At 39.5% G+C, this 20,000-nt stretch overlaps 1 protein-coding gene across 1 annotated transcript in view; it reads right to left on the bottom strand.

The window, feature by feature from the left end:
- The window catches only part of CGRRF1 (cell growth regulator with ring finger domain 1), a 30,005-nt gene extending 15,809 nt beyond the window's left edge, over positions 1-14,196 (bottom strand). Inside the window, exons 1-2 of the mRNA XM_049898614.1 lie at positions 13,933-14,196; positions 3,226-3,365 (exon numbers count right to left, since the gene is read on the bottom strand). Coding sequence (XP_049754571.1) covers positions 3,226-3,365; positions 13,933-14,036 — 244 coding nt within the window. The 5' untranslated portion in view covers positions 14,037-14,196. The remainder of the gene's footprint in view (positions 1-3,225; positions 3,366-13,932) is intronic.
- Positions 14,197-20,000: the final 5,804 nt, after the last annotated feature.

The raw sequence follows: 20,000 nt of genomic DNA, 5'->3' as shown, positions 1-20,000 counted from the left end.
ATTCTGTTTCACACTTACCTCAATGCTTTGTTCATGCTTTTCACTTTGGAATTTCCCCCAACATGAAGAGGGAAACACCTACCTATCTTTTGAAAACTCTACTTAAATAAAAAGAAAATATGAGCAAGAGACAGACTTAACTCCAGCATATTCTTCTTTTATAACGCCTTTCCTGAATACACCTCCCTACTTTTGCAAATTTAACGATTTCATTCTTTATAATAGACTCCATTCTTTATCAGTGGTTCCCAGATGGTTTAGAAAACAACTTATTTTTCCAAGTAAGTACATAAACAAACAACTATCATCTGTCATTACCATCTACAAAAAAAGTATATTTTATATCAAAATAATTTATACCAAAATACCATAATTTTAGATGAAAAGACAGTTGTTCTTCAGGGTAGCAACCTTACATTAACAGCACTTAGACATATCCTCACATTTCTGAATTCATTGAAAACCAATGAAAATGGCACAGTGCCCTAACAAACTTCTCACATTAACACCTATAATACTTCACTCTTTTCATTTAAACACATATCTGCTTCTGCAAACTGGTTGTAAAGTTTCTTACAAGCAATGTTTGTGAGTTACTAGCCTTTGTATCGCCAGTATGCAGTCCAGTCCCTCGAACAAAATAGGTGCTCAGTAAGTGTTTGCTTAAAGTCTAATGAAGAAAAAGACAAAGGTGCCCGCTCTCACCACTTCTACTCAATACTGTATTAGAAGTCCTAACCAGAGAAATAAGACAAGAAATAAAAGGTACCAGATTGCAAAAGAAGTAAAATTATCTCTATTTGTTGATGATATGATCCTATACACAGAAAATCCCAAAGGGTCCACAAGAAAACTTCTAGAATAGAGGAATTTAGCAAAGTTGCAGGGTACGAGGTCAACAAACAAAAATCAGTTGTGTTTCTATACATCAGCAATGAGAAACCTGACAGAGAAATCAGAAAAACAACTCCATTTATAATAGTAACTAAGAGAATAAAATACCTAGGAATAAATCTAAAGGATGTGAAGGACTTATATGATGAAAACTACAACACACTGCTGAAAGAGATTAGGGAAGACTTAATAAATGGAAAGAAGTTCTATGTTCATGGATTGGAAGATTTAACATTGTTAAGATGTCAATACTACAATACTAAATGGATTAAGGACCTAAATGGGAAAACTAAAACCATAAAATTCTTCGAAGAAAATGTGCAAGCAATGCTGTCAGGTCTAGCTTTTAAAAATGGATTAGCTAATACAATAACAAAAGCACAAACAGCAAAAGACAAATAAATGGCACCTCATACAAATGAAAAACTTTTGCTCATCAAAAGGCTTTGCCAAAAAAGTGAAAAGACAAGCTACTGACTGGGAGAATATCTTTGGAAACCATATATCTGACAAGAATGTAATAACCAAAATATGCATAAAACTTTGACAACTTAACAACAAAAAGACAACCCAATCATAAAATGAGCAAAGGACTTGAACAGACATTTCTCCAAAGAAGACATTTAAATGGCCACCACACACAGGAAAAGATGGCTAGTGTCATTAGCCGTCAGAGAAACGCAAATTAAAATCACAATGAGATACCATTTCATTACCACTAGGATGGCTAAGATAAAAAGAAAAAACAGAAAATAACAAATGTTGATGAAGATGTGGGGAAATTGGAATCCTTACCCATCACGGATGGGGATGCAAAATGGTACAGCTGTTGTGGAATAACAGTGTGAAAGTTCCTCAAAAAATAAAAATAGAACTGCCCTATGATCCAGCATTTCCACCCCTAGGTATATACCCAAAGACTTGAAAGCAGAGACTCCAACGGAGATTTGCAAAACAGTGTTCACTACAGCACAATTCATACTAGCCAAAAGGTGGAAACAACCTTAGAGCTCATCAACAGATGACTGGATAAACAAAATGTGGTACAGAGAAATACAGCTCAGCCAGTAGGAGAAATGAAGTTCTAATACATGCCACAATATGGATAGAGTTGGAAGACACTGTGCTGAGTGAAATAAGTCAATTACAAAAGGACAAATATTATTGTATGACCTCATTTATATAAAAAGACCAAGAAAAGGCAAATGTATAGAGACCAAAGTTTATCAGCGGTTACCACGGGCAGGAGGGAAGGGGAAACAAGGAGTTAACAGCAGTTGCAAGACTGATTATTTTGACTGCTGTCAATAAGTTGTACGTCTGTAAAAAGTTCAATTGGCAAAAGTTATGTGATAGGTGTATTTAAAACAATGACACACACACACACACACACACACAAAGAGTAGCTGCTGAGTCTGCTTATGTACAGCCAAAAACCTCATGGGATATGGTTTCTTGGTTTGGAGGTTTACGGTCATGGTTTCATGGAATATCCCAGTTAACTGGCCTAATAACATGTTTAGTGCTTCTGTTCTACCTCCTAGTTCATTGCATAGTGGCTGTAGTCTTAAAAGCTTGCAAGGCACAGCAATTGGTCTCTATTCACCTGTGGCAACAAAGGAAGGAGGAGAGTCAGGAAGATGAGAAGGATATGGAATGTGTAGTTAATTGCCTCTATGAACAACTGCCTCCTTTGCCATCAGACCAGAAAAACTGGATGGTGCCCAACTACCATTACTGAACATTTTGATCAAAAATTATACAGAAGAATCCTGATCAAAAGGGGGAAGATGAAGCACAGAATTTCAAAGTCTCCTAGACTCTAGACTTCCTGGAGTCATGAAGGTTGGATGAACCCCTGAAACTACTGCCCTGAGAAAATATTTAAACCTTAAACCAAAAATACCCTCTGAAGTCTCCTTAAACCAAACAATAGTTTAGCTTAATTAGTAAAAAATGTCTGCTTTGAGCATTACGCTCTTTTAAGAGCTATATATAGGATCAGATTGATAATAGCAACTCAAAAGATTACACAGAAACTTTAGGAGGCAGTGAGTTTATGTTAATGGGGGAGGAACAAGTCAGAAAAGGAGGGTGAGAATGGTTGCACAACTTGAAGAAGGTAATCAAATGGTACATGTAGTCACTAAATGATACATGTAGAAGCTATTGAATTGGTTATGTTTTGCTGGGTATATTCTCAATAACAATAAAACAAAATTAAAAAAAAAAAGTCTAATGAAGAGAAAACAATAGGGAAAGAAAATAAAAGGGCTAAGAAAAGGGCATACAGCCAGAAAAAAATCTTTGGAAAATAATTTAGCCACCAACCTGTGATTGAAGCTGAAGATGGGTTGGTGATCTCTAAGCCGAAAGGATTTTTAACTTGTTTCATTTGCTTTTTGAAAACTCTCGTGCTGAACTGGGTCTCTTCTGAATTTCTCAGAATTACCGGAACATCCCAACCAAACCTGAAAAAAGGTAAAAAAAAATAAAATATAATTTAAACAAATGTTGAAACTTCGTTGATATATAGTATGTTGTGCTTCATTAGCTATTCATTTTAATGTAAGTTTCAGAAAAAGATGGTAGATTGTCCTTGATAATTGCATTATATTGAAGAATTAATCTAGAATTAAGGAAGAGTTATGGCCCAGAGAATTGCAATACATTGTTCAGTTGGTTGATTCAACATTGTCTTGAAAACAAAGAGTTCTATTGTTAATATTACAATATTGTTGATAACAAAGGAGTAGAGTGATTATCAATACATTATACTTAATATAACAGTAAAAAAGTGACAGCAATTATTGAATTTTTTAGGTGATATGAACATCAAATATATAATATATAATATGTAAACTGATATTATTTATAAGAAATTCTTAAAATGCTACAGGCCCTCATTTACATATTTTCTATTTTTAAATTTCACGTAAAACTATAAACTCTGACAATGTATACCAAACAGACTTAGAAGGAAAAAGAGACTAAACTCAATTCCTAGTTAGGTTAAAAAGCAGCTAAGTTTATTCAATTTAAAAAGAATATACACCAGTTAAACTAGGTGACTTCAGGTTTAGATAGCACAGTTAGGTTCATACTTTGATGTACTACCTTTTGTCCAAACACACAGCAGTAATAGATAACAAATTAAAACGTAATAAAAAAAAAGTCCTCGCTGAAATGAGTAAACGAACTGTGGAACAGTAGTGTTCAGCAATAAAAAGAAACAAAACTATTGATCCAACTACATGGATAAATCTCAAAAACACCATGCTGTGCAAAAGAAGCCTTACATAAAAGAGTATAAACTGTCTGATTCCACGGATATGAAATTCTAGAGCAGGCAAAACTAATCTATGGGAGAAACAAGAAGCAGAACAACGGTTGCTTCTGGGGGTGTAGGAATAGGGATTAGCTGGCAATGGCATACAGGAACTTTCTGCAGTGACAGTAATATTCTGTATCTTGAGAGAGGTTTGAGTTGTACAGATGATACACTTGTTAACACTCAGCAGATGGTACATTAAGATTTGTACATTTCATTGTATGTAAATATTACCTCAAAAAAAAAAACTATAAACAAATATTGAACTTTGATAATACACAAGGCTGAACTACTTACGGTAAAGTAAATGTACAACTTTTAAGTGCATCAAAAAATAAGATGGACTAACAGATGAATAAGGACAGATGAATGGACAGGTATGTAATAAATTATAATAAAATAAAAATATTAACTGTAGAATCTAAGTGATGGGCATATGAGTATTCACTGCGCTATTTCAAATTTTCAGTATGTTTGGAATTTTTTTACAATAAAATATTGGCAAAACAGATATAGCTGGGTTCAAAGACAAAGAAATCTTTGTACAGATCTGAAAACCAAAAGAAATATAAGGTAAGGAGTGAGGCTGATGCCAAGGTTTGATGAGTTCTGAGCCTGCTAGTAGGTAGTGGCAGCTAAGCCCTCACACTGTTAAGCCTTATAGGTTGTCCACTCAAGACAAGGGCCAGAGCCAATATCAATATGAAGTAGAACTGTCACTATAAGACCTGGTACTAGACTAGGGGTATACAATCTAGGTGGAGGCAACTGCAAAATAGGGAGACAGCTAGGGTGAGGACAAAGGGAGAAAAAGAAAAAATAATAACAACCTTTCACTAACAGTTAGGTTGCAAACTAAAATTTCAAAACACACAAATAAGTTCAATGCTAAGAGAGAAAGCCAATAAAATTAACAATTGGAATAAAAATTCACTCTAGATGAATTAAACTGTATAGACCGACTGAAGAAGACTATTCAGGTCCTGCCTAGCAATGCTGAAAAGCAAATCTTTAGGGTCAAACTGTTTCCAAGTAACTTAACTGCATCCCAGAACAAAGCTCGAGAACATTTATAAGAATACAAAAATATCCACTCAATAAAGTAAAATTCACAATGTTTAGCACTCAATCAAATATTATCAAGCATGCAAAAAAGCAGTTAAATATGACCCATACTGAAGAGAAAAACTAATGAATAGACATACTCAGAAATAATACAGATGTGTTGTGAAATGAGTTCCTTGATATGGCCTTTTGCCTTGGTTCTTTAGAAAAAAGCTTGAGAGAGTTTTCCCCTAAGCCTGAGGAGTTACCTTTGCCCTTCTTTTCCACCCCAAGGAGTTTGTTACACTTCCTGAGTAAGCTGTAAACAACTTGGTTTGAGACTTTTTGTCTGGCTCTGGGCTGCAGCCTGCCCTGTGACTAGTATGTACCCTGTAGGAATTGGTCAATATACTATGCAAATGAAGTGACTATGGACTATGCAAATGAGGTGACTATAGCCTGCTATGCAAATGATGTGTCTATGGCCTACTGAGAAGAGACTGGTTAGTTTGTGGCCCCTGCTTGGAGAGGCCAGTCCTTGAAACTGACAAGGAGTTGTATATATATGCAGCCAACCCCACAGAGGTTTTTCAGATAAAAAGAAACAGGAAACAGAAGCAGAAAGAAGAGGAGAGAAGCAGTAGGCAGAGCTATAACATAGGTCGAGGGCTGTAATACTGAAGACAGTGACAGGCCTGGAAGGGGCCCTGTTGGCAACAGCCCTGGAAGGGGCCCAGCAACAGCTATTCTGCAGGAGACAGATGTGGCAGTCTGTTCCTATAAAGATTTACAGCCTTCGAAGCCCTATGGGGGAGTTCTACTCTACTCTGTCCTATAAAGCCACTATGAGTTGGAATTGACTTGATGGCAAGGGGTTTGGTTTTTTGGGTTTTTGTCTGCTTCCACACACTAGATGGGATTAACTGTATAACAGAAGATTAGTAAACTTGAACACACAGAAATACAAGTTATCCAAAATGAAACTCAGAGAAAAAGAAGACTAAACTAAAATGTACAAAGCATCAGGGACCTGAGGGACAACTTCAAGCAGTACTATTTGTTCTATTTGTTCCAAAAGATAGGACAAATACACGTAACTGAAGTTTGCAGAGGAGGGGCAGTGAAGGGAAAAGACATTTGAAAATATAATAGCTGACAATTTCCCAAATCTATTGAAAACTATAAATCCACAGATCCAAGAAGCTCCACAAACCCCAAGCACAAGAAACAAACCAAATTCCACTAAGGTACATCAAAAACAAATTGCTTAAAACCAGTGAAAAAACCTTAAAAGTAGACAAAGAAAAAAAGACCCACTACTTACAGAGGAGCAGAAATAAGAGTAACAGCAGCTTTCCTGTCAGAAGCAATACATGCCAGAACATCCTTAAAGAACTAAAAAAAAAAAAGTCAACACAGAATTCCATACAATTGCTTTCACAAGTCAAAGCGAAAGCAAAATAAAGACTTTTTCAAAAATAACAAATGCTGAAAGAATTCATCATCAACATACCTGCGCAATGAGAAAAAGTAAGACGTTCAGGTGAGGAAAAATGGTATCAAATGAAAATCTGGATCAATACAAATAAACGAAAAGCAATGAAATAGGAGCTACACGGGGAAATAAAGAATGTTTTCCTTATTATTTAACTCCCTTTTGAAATAATCAACTATTTAAAGGAAAAATAACAGCAATGTATTGTGGGGTTTATAACATACATAGAAGTAAACGTCTATGACAACGGTATCACAAAGTCCAGCAAGGGGAAAAAAACGAAAGTGTACTACTGTAAGGTTCTTACACTACGTCTGAAGTGGTACGAAATTACTTGAAAGTAGACTGTGATAAGTTGGACATATACTATAAACTCTAAAGCAACCACTAAAAAATAGTTATAGCTAATAAACCAACAAAGGAGATAAAACACAATCACAGTAATTACTTAACTAATACAAATAAGGCCTGAAAAAGAGGGAAAAAGGAACAAAGAACAGATGACACAAATAGAAAAAAAGGGCAAGAAGGCAGATTTAAGTCTAACCATATCAATAAACATATCAACTGTAAATGATTTAAAGTTTCCAGTTAAAAGGCAGAGATTGCCAGATTAAATAAAAAGCAAGACCTGACTATATGCTGCCTACCAGAAACCCACTTTAAATATAAAAACAAAAACAGGTTAGACGTAAAAGGATGGAAAAAGATATTCCTGCCAACATTAATCAAAGAAGAAAAAAAAGAAGAGTCACAGTCACTATAAATACAGACAAAACAGATCTCAGTACAAGGATATTACTAAGCGGTTATTGCAGTTAGGTGTCATCAAGTCAGTTCCAACTCATAGTGACCCTGTGTACAACAAAATAAAACACTGTCTGGTCCTGCGCCATTCTCTTAGTCATTGCTATGTTTGAGCCCATTGTTGCAGCCACTGTGTCAATCCATCTCGTTGAGGGTTTCCTATTTTTCACTGACCCTCTACTTTACCAAGCATGATGTCCTTCTCCAAGGACTGGTCCCTCCTGATAACACATCCAAAGTACATGAGGTAAAGTCTCACCATCCTCACTTCTAAGGACCATTTCGGCTGTATTTTCTTCCGAGACAGATTTGTTTGTTCTTCTGGCAGTCCATGGTATATTCAATATTATTCACCAACACCATAATTCAAATGTACCAGTTTTTCTTCAGTCTTCATTATTCACTGTCCAGCTTTCACATGCACGTGAGACGACTGAAAATACCATGGCTTGAGTCAGATGTATCTTAGACCTCAAGGTACATTTTTGCTTCTGAACACTTTAAACAGGTCTTTTACAGTAGATTTGCCCAATGAGACACATCGTTTGATTTCCTGGCTGCTGCTTCCATGAGCGTTGATTGTGGATTCAACTTCACCATTTTCTCCATTTATCATGATATTGCTTATTGGTCCAGTTGTGACGATTTTTGTTTTATGTTAATGAGCAATCAGTATCGAAGGCTGTAGTCTTTGATCTTCAACAGTAAGTGCTTCAAGTTCTCTACATTTTCAGCAAGCAAGGTTGCATCATCTGCGTATCACAGGTTGTCAATGAGCATTCCTCCAATCCTGATGCCACATTCTTTTTTGCACAGTCCAGTTTCTCAGATTACATGCTCAGCATACACAATGAATGAGTATGGTGAAAGGATACAACCCTGATGCACCCTTTTCCTGATTTTAAACAACAGAGTATCACCTTGTTCTATCTGAATGACTGCCACTCAGTCTCCGTACAGGTGCTGCAAGAGCACACTGAAGTGTTCTGGAATTCTCATTCTTCGCAATGTTATCTATAATTTGTTATGATCCACACAGTCTGTTGCCTTCACATAGTGAAGAAAACACAGGTAAACATCTTTCTGATATTCTCTGCTTCCAGCCAAGATCCATCTGATATCAGCAGATGCCATTCCATGTCCTCTTCTGAATCCGCTGGAATTTCTGTCTGTTCCCTGTCAATGTACTGCTGCAACCATTTTTGAATTATCTTCAGCAAAATTTTACTTGTGTGTGATATTAATGATAGTGTTCAATAATTTCCACATTCTGTTGGATCACCTTTCTTTGGAATGGGCACAAATATGGATCTCTTCCAGTTGGTTGGCCAGGTAGCTGTCTTCCAAATTTCCTGACAGACGAGTACCTCCAGCACTTCATCTGTTTATAGAAACATTTCAATTGGCATTCAATTAATTCCTGGAGGCTTGTTTTTTGCCAATGCCTTCAGTGCAGGTTGGGCTTCTTCCTTCGGTACCATCAGTTCTTGATTATATGCTACCTTCTGAAATGGATGACCGTCAACCAATTCTTTTTGGTACAGTAACTCTGTGTAGTCCTTCCATCTTCTTTTGATACTTTCTGCATCATTCAATATTTTGCCCATACAATCCTTCAATAGTGCAACTTGACGTCTGAATTTTTTCTTCAGTTCTTTCCGCTTGAGAAATGCTGAAACTGTTCTACCCTTTTGGTTTTCTAACTCCAGGTCTTTGCACATTTCATTATAATACTTTACTTTGTGTTCTCAAGCATCTCTTTGAAATCTTCTGTAAAGCTTTTACTTCATCGTTTCTTCCTTTTGCTTTAGCTACTATGTTCAAGAGGAAGTTTCAGAGTCTCTTCTGACATCCATTTTGGTCTCTTCTTTCTTTCCTGTCTCTTTAGTGACCTTTTGCTTTCTTCATGTATGATGTCTTTGATGTCACCCCACAAGTCGTCTAGTCTTTGATCATTAGCGTTCAATGTGTCAAATCTATTCTTGAGATGGTCTTTAAATTCAGGATGGATATCGTCAAGATCATACTTTGGTTCTCATTGACTTCAATATTCTTCAGCTTCAACTTGAACCTCAGTATGAGCAGTTGATGGTCTGTTCTGCAATCGGCCCTTGGACTTGTGACTGCTGATACTGAACGTCTCTATCTCCACTTTCCACAGGTGTAGTTGATTTGATTCCTGTGTATTGTATTTGGCAAGGTCCATGCTGTTTATGTTGTTAAAAAAAAAGGTATTTGCAGTGAATAAGTCATTGGTCTTACAAAATTCTATCATTAGATCTCCGGAGTCATTTCTATTACCAAGGCCATATTTTCCAACTACCGATCCTTCTTCTTTGTTTCCAACTTCACATTCCGATCACCATTAATTGTCAGTGCATCTTGACTGGATGTTTGATCAATTTTAGACTGCAGATGTTGGTAAAAATCTTCAATTTCTTCATCTTTGGCATTACTGGTTGGTGCATGAATTTGAATAACAGTCGTATTTACTGGTCTTCCTTGTAAGTATATAGATATTATCCTATCACTGACAGAGTCAGGATTTGAACCTAGGTCTGTCTGACTTCTAAGTCTGTCTCTTAACCACTATAAACATGAGATTCCTGACTACTCTCCAACCACAGGTGCTACCACTGCTATTAATATGGCCTTCACTCATTTTCCCCTTCCCAATACTAAAGATAGATATCTAAGATATCTAATTGGTTGACTCATCTAAAATAAAAAATTAAGCATATAATACAATGATCAATTAGTTACCTATTTTTCTCAGAGCAGGAAAATTATGTTTAAGAGAATAACACTAACAGAGCCATTAAGAAAGGTTCCGATCATTAGCCATTAGAGAAATGCAAATCAAAACTACAATGAGATACTATCTCACCCTAACAAGGCTAGCATTAATCCAAAAAACACCAAATAATAAATGTTGGAGAGGTTATGGAGAGATTGGAACACTTACACACTGCTGGTAGGAATGTAAAATGGTACAGCCACTTTGGAAATCAATTTGGTGCTTCCTTAGAAACCTCAAAATAAAAAGAAGTACCATACAATCCAGCAATCCCACTCCTTAGAATATATCCTAAAAAAATAAGAGCCTTCACACAAATAGATACATGCGTACCCATGTACAGTGCAGCACTGTTTACAATAGCAAAAAGATGGGAACAACAAAGGTGCCCATCAATGGATGAATGGATAAACAAATTATGGTATAGTCACACAATGGAATACTACACAACGATTAAGAACAACGATGAATCCATAAAACATCTCATAACGTGGAGGAATCTGGAAGGCATTATGACGAGTGATATTAATCAGTTGGAAAAAGACAAATATTGTATGAGACCACTATTACAAGAACTCAAGAAAAGGTTTAAACACAGAAGAAAACATTCTTTGATGGTTACAAGGGTGGCAGGGAAGAAGGGAGAGGGGCATTCACTAATTAGATAGTAGAAAAGCATTATTTTAGGTGAAGGGAAGGACAATACACAATACAGGGGAAGTCCACACAACTGGACTAGTCCAAAAGCTAAGAAGTTTCCTGAATACAATCAAACACTTCAAGGGACAGAGTAGCAGGGGTGGGGGGGTCTGGTGACCATGGTTTCAGGGGACATCTAGGTCAACTGGCATAACAAACTGTATTAAGAAAATGTTCTGCATCCCACTTTGGAGAGTGGCATATGGGGTCTTAAACGCTATCAAGTGGCCATCTAAGATGCATCAATTGGTCTCAATCCACCTGGAGCAAAGTAGAATGAAGAACACCGAAGACACAAGGAAAACATGAGCCCAAGAGAAAGAAAGGGCCACATAAACCAGAGACTCTACCACCCTGAGACTGGAAGAACTAGATGGTGCCAGGCTTCCACCAATGACTGCCCTGATAGGGAACACAACAGAGAATCCCTGATGGTGCAGGGCAAAAGTGGGATGCAGACCTCAAATTTTAGTAAAAAACCAGACTTAATGGTCTGACTGAGACTGGAGGGACACCAGAGGTTATGGCCCCCAGACTCTCTATTAGCCCAAAACTAAAACTATTCCCAAAGCCAACACTTCAGACAGGATTAGACTGGACTATAAGACATAACATGATACTAGCAAGGAATGTGCTTCTTAGCTCAAGTGACACATAAGACTATGTGGGCAGCTCCTGTCTAGAGGCAAGATGAGAAGGCAGAGGGGGACAGGAGCTGGTTGAATGGACATAGGAAATACACAGTAGAGAGAAGGAATGTGCAATCACATTGTAGGGAGAGCAACTAGGGTCACATTAACAATGTATGCATAAGTTTTTGTTTGAGCAACTGACTTGAATTGTAAACTTTCACTTAAAGCATAATTTAAAAAAAAAAAAAAAAAGCTAGTGAGCAGCCATCTAAGCTGCACCAATTGGTCCCAACCCACCTGGAGCAAAGGAGAATGAAGAACACCAAAGACACAAGGAAAATGTTAGCCTGAGAGACAAAAAGGGCCACATAAACCACAGACTCCCTCAGCCTAAGACCAGAAGAGGTAGATGGTGCCCGGCTACCACCAATGACCGCACTCACAAGGGAACACAACCGACAGTCCCTGACAGAGCAGGAGAAAAGCTGAGTGCAGAACTCAAATTCTAGTAAAAAGACCAGACTTAATGGTCTGATTGAGACTGGAGGAACTCTGGGAGACATGCCCCCCAGCCTCTGTATTAACCCAGAACTAAAATCATTCCTGAAGCCAATTCTTCAGACAAAGATTAGACTAGACTATAAGACATAAAATGATACTCGTGAAGAGTATGTTTCTTAGTTCAAGTAGATACATGACTAAATAGGCAGCTCCTGTCTGGAGGAGAGATGAGAAGGCAGAGGGGGTCAGAAGCTGGCTGAATGGACATGGGGAATATAGGGTGGAGGGAAGGAGTGTGCTGTCTCATTAGGGGGAGTGCAGCTAGGAGCACAAAGCAATGTGTACATAAATTTTTCTATGAGAGACTGACCTGATTTATAAACTTTCACTTAAAGCACAATAAAAATTATATATATTAAGAAATAAAACCTGGTGGATTAAGATTAACAAATTGTGTAATTGGTCTTACCTTCCCCCTCAACCCCAAACCAGGAATTTTATGCTCTGTTGGTGGCAGGGTGGGGAGCTGTGTTGAAATGTTAAAACAGTGATTAGTTCCTAAAGATGGCTTATATTTTCAGAAAGTGATATAGGCCTGTGTCCTTCCTTTAACACTATATATATATATATATATATATGTATATACATATATATATATATATACAGCCTAAGGGTAGTTTTAAACTCATTTTACAATTTACTCTATCAACTGCTATGTTCTCTTCTGCCCCTCTGTTCACACTGTGTTCTCTGAAATGCATTTTCTTTTCTACTATACATATTCAATTCCATTTATTTTTCAAAATACTCATTCTTCAAAATTCAGCTCCTGTCTCTCCCCTCAGCAGAGCCACCTGACCTCTTCAGGCCACAGCTGTTATCTATCCATTCAGAACCACTGTTTAATCCATTTGAAATCACCATCCTCTCAAAGGAACTTTGGAGGCTGCAGCTTAGAAAAATCTGTTGTCGTCTAGTAAGATAGTTTCAACTAGCTGTATTTATAAGGCTTGTCTAAACATGATACAATGGCATCTCCTCAAGAGAGAAATTTTAGAATCCCTGAGCTAAAAGAATTGTTCGAAGACTAACAGTCTATTCTTCTTGACTCAAATAGGTATATCCGTTGGTGTAAGTAATCTCCAAGGTCTCTTTCAGCTCTAAAATTACGATTCCATAGTTCTTACCGACTAAATTATACTTCAAAATGTGTGTACAAACCATTTAAGTTCTCAAACGGTAAGAAAGTTCAGTTGTAAATTACGCTGAAAGATCTAAGGCCAATGCTCGGTTCAGGACAAAAACACAATAATCAACCTCATTACTGTCCACTCCCAAGGACGGGGGTGCACATCTGTGCACTGTGCCGCAAGTGACTGATTCACCGTGTGTACTGAGCACGCAGTAGACGCCAATCCGGGATAGAAAGCCGTTGGTCACTCTACCCCAGGCTCATCACTTTGGAACAAACCTGGTAGAACACCCCAATTCAGCATCACCCCAGGCGCTCGCAGCAACGGAGACCGGACAGAGATGCAGGGCAGTGACGTAGGTGTTTACCTAATTTTCCTCCCGGGGCCAGCTGGAGCCCTTAGCGCTGGCTCCCCTAAAGCCCTAGGCGCCCCAGCCTTCGTCCGCGCTCAGACTCCGATGCCCCCCGAAGCTCACCGCGACTTTCCCCCGTTCCCAAATCCGCCCCTTCGCCCCTTCCGCCTAGCCCTAGGGCACTTACCATCCCAGTACCAGGCCGGTGGTCACGATGAAGCAGGTAAAAACCACCGCGATATAGAAGAGCGGTGAGTACTCATAGAGCGTCACCAGAAAGACCGCAGCCATCAGGGTCCCTTTCTGGGCTGAGCCGAAATTCGACGGCCCGCCCAGCCGATCCCTGCCTAGCCTAGCCCAGCCCAGCCCAGCCCCCTTTGCCTGGGTAAAAGCACTACGGTGCCCCAGAGAGGACAAGCTTTGTGGGTGCGCACTCGCCTGGGATTCTCGTAGGCTAGACCTCGGGGCAGCCTCGCCGGCAGCAGGAGCCGGCGTGCCAATCACTACGTCGCCTGCAGGCTCGCCACGCCCCTCCCACTCCCGTCCCGAGCTATTGGCTTCGCAGAGGGGCGGGGCCGCAGCTCGCACCGCCCCGCACTCCGAGGGTTTGGCACCCAGCGAGCGTCTTCTTCACAGCGCATCGTCTTAGCGGTCGTCTCTTTTTCTACACGGGGGCCCACTCCGTCGAAGACTTAGGCAAAATTCAGGCTCTCTGATACCGAAGAGAAGCACAGTTCGAAATCCACATGCACCGGTTGTAAATCCTGAATCCCTGCAAATTAGATCCAAGGCACATTTGGAGGAGGAGTGAAATAATGCCACAGCTGTACTTGTTTTATCTGGAAGATTTAGATATTGGCACTGTACAAAACACGAAAAAGAGTCTCTACCGCAAGCACTTTGTATAAGCGTTGTCAGCCTTTTCTGATTGGACTTAATGATAAAAGAAAATCAGCACCCCGGATCCTCACAGAAATTAATCAACCGTCCTCTCACTCTCACATCCCCCCTTTTTCTCCTCCTCCTACACCCCTCAAATTAGATATTTAAACGTTTTTGTATTTCTTTTCACCGTATTATTATTTGCCGAGCAGAAGTTTTCGAGTACAGGAAAAGGCCTAAATCCCGTCCCCTCTCATTTCTCGCTGAGTCAGCTCCTTCGAGGTAGCCTTCCTGGAAGACTCTCACACTTGCACTGACTTCTCATTGGTCTGCAATTTAGTCCTAAGGCCACACCTACCCACAGCAGAGACCGGGAAATGTACAACAGTCTTTTATTCTGAACAGTAACATCCTCTGCTACAAATCAGAGTTTTGTTACCGAGGAAGAAAGGGAGAATGGACACTGGCACAGGTAACTAGTAGCCTCTGCCACAGGTACCTGGGTGGTGCAAGTGGTTTGCACTTGGCTACCAACCGAAAGGTTGGTGATCGAACCCACCAGCATTGCCTGTTTCCATAAATACTATAGCCAAGAAAACCCTGTGGAGCTCATTTCTATTCTGTAACACACGGGGCTGCAGTGAGTGAGGGTGGACTCCATGGCAGCATACTCCCAAAAAACTGATAAAACTGATGCTGGAGAAAGATGAGCTAAGCTTGTTCTATGGCTTTACATAACTCCTTGGCAAATTACCATGTTTGAGAAGTTTGGTTCTGCAACATAATATTTAAAGACTATATACTTGATTTATTTAGTCAACTCTCAATTGTTGGGTAATTTTTCAATATTATAAACAATCCAGCAATGAACACCCTGAAAGCTAGATCATTTCCTTATGATAAATTCCTAGAGGTAGAACTTGTGATTCAAAAAGTATGTACATTTTTCAGACTTTGGAGAAATACTGCTCTCCAGAAGTTTTGTAGCAATTTATACTCCTCTTTCATCCACAGCTTCGTCATCATTTGATATTGTCATTTAAAAATCTTGGCCAATTTGAAAGACAACTTTATTCAAATAAAATAATAAAGAATTATCAGAGTTAAAACAAAAATATAGGGAGTTCCAAGTTAAAGTGGTATATTACATGCATCTAATTTTTCTCCCCCCCAAAACTCCACTAAAATTACAGTAAAGTGATTTTAAAAAACAGGAAGAACATGAAATAAAATACCAGCAGTAACATAGTGGAAGATGAAAAACAGATGAACAAGGATAATCCACTAACTAGTCATGAAAGCCAGATCCCAAACTAGGAGTGGGGAAAACTGAGACACAGCCTGGTTTACTCTGAAGAGTTCTCAAAAAAGCAGGAACTGACAGAACCTCAACTCAAGCCCTTATCATTTCCCACTTGGATATCTGTTACAACCATTGAAACTTGTCACTTTACTTCCAAAATAGATTCCTTCCAGCGCAGTCTGCACACTGCTGTCTAAGATGACTTTTCCATAATTTGTATCTTACTCCATTCCACTGCTAAAAATCTTTACTGTTGTGCTATATTTCCTTGAGTATTGAGTCTAAGTTCCTTGTTTGGCACACCCGCCTCCACACGACCTGACTCCTACTTGTTTACTCATTTTCCACTCCTTTACTCATTCAGAAAATATTATTGAGTGTCAGATATGAGCCAGACACTATAGTAGGTGTTATTGTTAGTTGCCATCAAGTCGATTTCGACTCCTGGGATACAATAATAAGGAAAAAATAATGTATCTCAATTCTCATGGAGATTATCATCTAATGGAAAAGAAAAACATTAACCAAACATAATCTTGAGCAAAATGCAAAGGCTAAATTACAGTAAGTGCTATTAAGAAGAGATATATGGAGCTACGAAAGCATATAATGGGGCAATTGATTTGGTAAAGTAGACCATGGAAAGCTTCCCTAAAGAACAGATTGTTAAACTGAGATGTGGTGGATTTGAACTGCCAAACTTTTTGATTAGCAGCCATAGCTCTCAGCCACTGTTCCACCAGGGTTCGTTCAAAAGTCCAGGAAAGAAATATTGGTAACTCTGACTAGGAGGATGGTGAGGACTTACATACAGTACAATGGATCGTTAGTTAGAAATGGGTTTATCTGTAAGATAACAATAAGTAAATAACAGTGTCTTAATCAAGATAGAAAGGAGCCCTGGTGGTTCACTGGCTATGATGGACTGCTAATCAAAAGGTTGATGGTTTGAAACCACCAGTGACTCCACGGGAGAAAGATGTGGCAGTCCGCTTCCATAGAAATTTACAGCCTTAGAAACCCTCTGGGGTCGCTATGAGTTGGAATCAACTCAGGGAGTCAGAATCAAGATAGAAGTTTATTTCTCTTTTAGGTAAATCCAGAAGTGGGCAATTCAGGCAAGGTCAATGTAATGCTCCACAGTGTAAGAGACTCAGGCTTTTCCTATCTTGTTCCACCATGTGTGGCCCCCATTCCTAAAGTAACCTCATTGTCCAAGATGGTTGCTCCAGCTCCAGCCATCATGTCCACAGTCATGCTAGCAAAAGAGAAGGGAGGGAAAATCAGACACCACTGCCATTTAAGGAGACTTTAAGGACACACTTTCTGTTTACATCCATTGGCCAGAACTCAGTCTAGTGTCCACATTTCACTGCAAGAGAGGCTGGAAATAGTCTTTGTTCAGGGTGGCCATGTGCCTGGCTAAAGTTAGAAAGTTATATTACTTATAGAAGAAGGAAGAATCAGTTTGGGGGAGAACTAGGAGTCCCTGTCACAGGAAAAATGTACAGAACCTGCCAACAGATGAATGAATGTGGCTGTCATAAACTGAAATTAGATCATAAATCTCCAACCTCTCGCCACTCATCCTCTCTCCGGCCCTCCCGCTATCATCTATGGTAGGTTGAAAAATGGTCCTCCAAAGATATGAGGTTCCAATGGCTGGAAACTGTAAGCGTTACTTTATTTGGCAAGAGGGTCTTTGTAGATGTGATTAAATTAAAAATTTTGTGATGGGGAGATTATCCTGGATTATCTGGGTGGGCCCAAAATACCATCACAAAGTATCCCTAAAAGAGAGAGGGAGAGCAAGATTTCACACGCACACAGAGGAGAAGGCTATGTGAAGACAGAGGCAGAGGCTGGAGTGATACGGTCACCAACCAAGGAATACCAGCAGCCACCAGAAGCTGTAAGAGGCAAATAAAGGATTCTCTCCTGGAGGAAGTGTGGCCCTGGTATAAGATGGAGATGCAGAGCTGGATTTCAGTTCAGTAATACTGATTTTGGACTTCTGGCTCCAGAACTATGAGAGGATCAATTTCTGTTGTTAAGCCATATTTGTGGTAATTTGTTAATGCACCATCCTCTATAAATACCAGTCTCTAGCCTTACTGAATTACCAATCGCCTGAAACACACGAGAGATGTAGATTTGTGAGGCATGAAGCATATACTGTTTGGGATGCCCACTTTAAGAAAGTGAACTAAAAATTACAAATATAAAATTAAGTATAAGGCCTTGAAAGGGGCCCATGCAAATGAACGGCTCCAAAACTTAAGCTTCACTTGCTTTAGGGTGCTTTAAGCTGCACTTTTACTTTATCTGTCACCAAAATTAAAATTGTAAGACGCTGTGGATTGTTAAGTACATCCCAATTTTAGAGAATTAAAATGGGGGGGGGGGTTGATAACTCTTAACATCAATGAAATAAGCTGTTTGCACATCCCAGAATTGGTCAAGTGCCTTCGCTCTTCCCTCTTCTTTCTTCTTTCCTTACCCTACTTCTCCTGCCTAACTTCTAGTTGTCTTTAAGGACTCAGTTCTGAAACTCCTTTCTGGACTCTCCCCAACCCTTGGGGAGATGCCTTTAGCACAGCACCCAGTGTGTATCTATGTGGGAGCCTCCTGACCCTGTTGTAAGCATCCACTTGCTAGTTTGTCTACTCCACTGGATACCCAGCTCCCTGAGCACAGAAATTCCATCTGATTGACGTTTACGTCACAAGTGCCTAGCCTATGTCTGGTAGTTGCTCAAGATGAGCTTATCGAATGGATAAATGAATGAAAGAAGTTCTTCTCCATGGGATTTCTTGGCAACACACAGTACCTATATTAGGTTAAAAGAACATAACTCAGATGAACAGGAAGAATGATTCTTCTTTAATATCTACACCTGAACTAGTTTTGCTCTTGAATCCTCACCCCCACAGAATAGTAGAAAGGAAAAAGGAAAGTGAGGACAACTGGAGCTTAGATTTATCAATTTCAGGTATCGTAGTCTCTTTAAGTTTGATTGCCCCTTCTGGGTAGCTGGTCTCTTTCAGGAAAATTCTTGGCTTCTCTTCCCTCTTCTTTACACCTCAACATAAAGAAAATAAAAATCCTCAGAACTGGACCAATGAGCAACATCATGATAAACGGAGAACAGGTTGAAGTTGTCAAGGATTTCATTTTACTTGGATCCACAATCAACAGCCATGGATGCAGCAGTCAAGAAATCAAAAGACACACTGCACTGGGAAAATCTGCTGCAAAGGACCTCTTCAAAGTGTTGAAGAGCAAAGATGTCACCCTGAAGACTAAGGTGCGCCTGACCCAAGCCATGCTATTTTCAGTCACATCATATGCATGTGAAAGCTGGACAATGAATAAGGAAGACTGAAGAAGAGTTGATGCCTTTGAATTGTGGTGTTGATGAAGAATTGAATATACCACGGACTGCCAAAAGAACGAACAAATCTGTCCTGGAGGAAGTGCGGCCAGAATGCTCCTTAGAGGCAAGGATGGCGAGACTGCGTCTTATATACTTTGGACATGTTGTCAGGGGGGATCAGTTCCTGGAGAAGGACATCAGGCTTGGCAGAGTACAGGGTCAGCGGAAAAGAGGAAGACCCTCAACAAGGTGGATTGACACGGTGGCTGCAACAATGAGCTCAAGCATAACAACGATTGTAAAGATGGCACAGGACCGGGCAGTGTTTCGTTCTGTTGTGCATAGGGTTGCTATGAGTTGGAACCGACTTGACGGTTCAACCTAACAACAACAAAAACAACAAGATGACAACAGGTTGCACAGAGTGTTCATCCATGCGATTGCATGGTGGGGGTGGGGGTAATGGAGTCTTTGCTCTGCATGACCCCTATGGTCCTCACTAAGGTGTGACAGGTTCCAGGCCTTTTGGGGCACTGGGCCAGCGTCCACTGCTGAGATCCAGGGTTCCAGCCATTTACCTATGGTTGTAAAGCACTCACACACTATGTCCTCTTAGCTCTTCCAGTTCACTAGCCCATTCACCATCTCCAATTTTACTTCCTGTGGGATGTCTGAATATGAAGATTCTCCTACA

Source organism: Elephas maximus, chromosome 10 (assembly GCF_024166365.1).
Source record: "Elephas maximus indicus isolate mEleMax1 chromosome 10, mEleMax1 primary haplotype, whole genome shotgun sequence".
In the NCBI taxonomy this organism is placed as follows: Eukaryota; Metazoa; Chordata; class Mammalia; order Proboscidea; family Elephantidae; genus Elephas; species Elephas maximus.
This window is presented reverse-complemented; position numbering and strand designations above follow the sequence as displayed.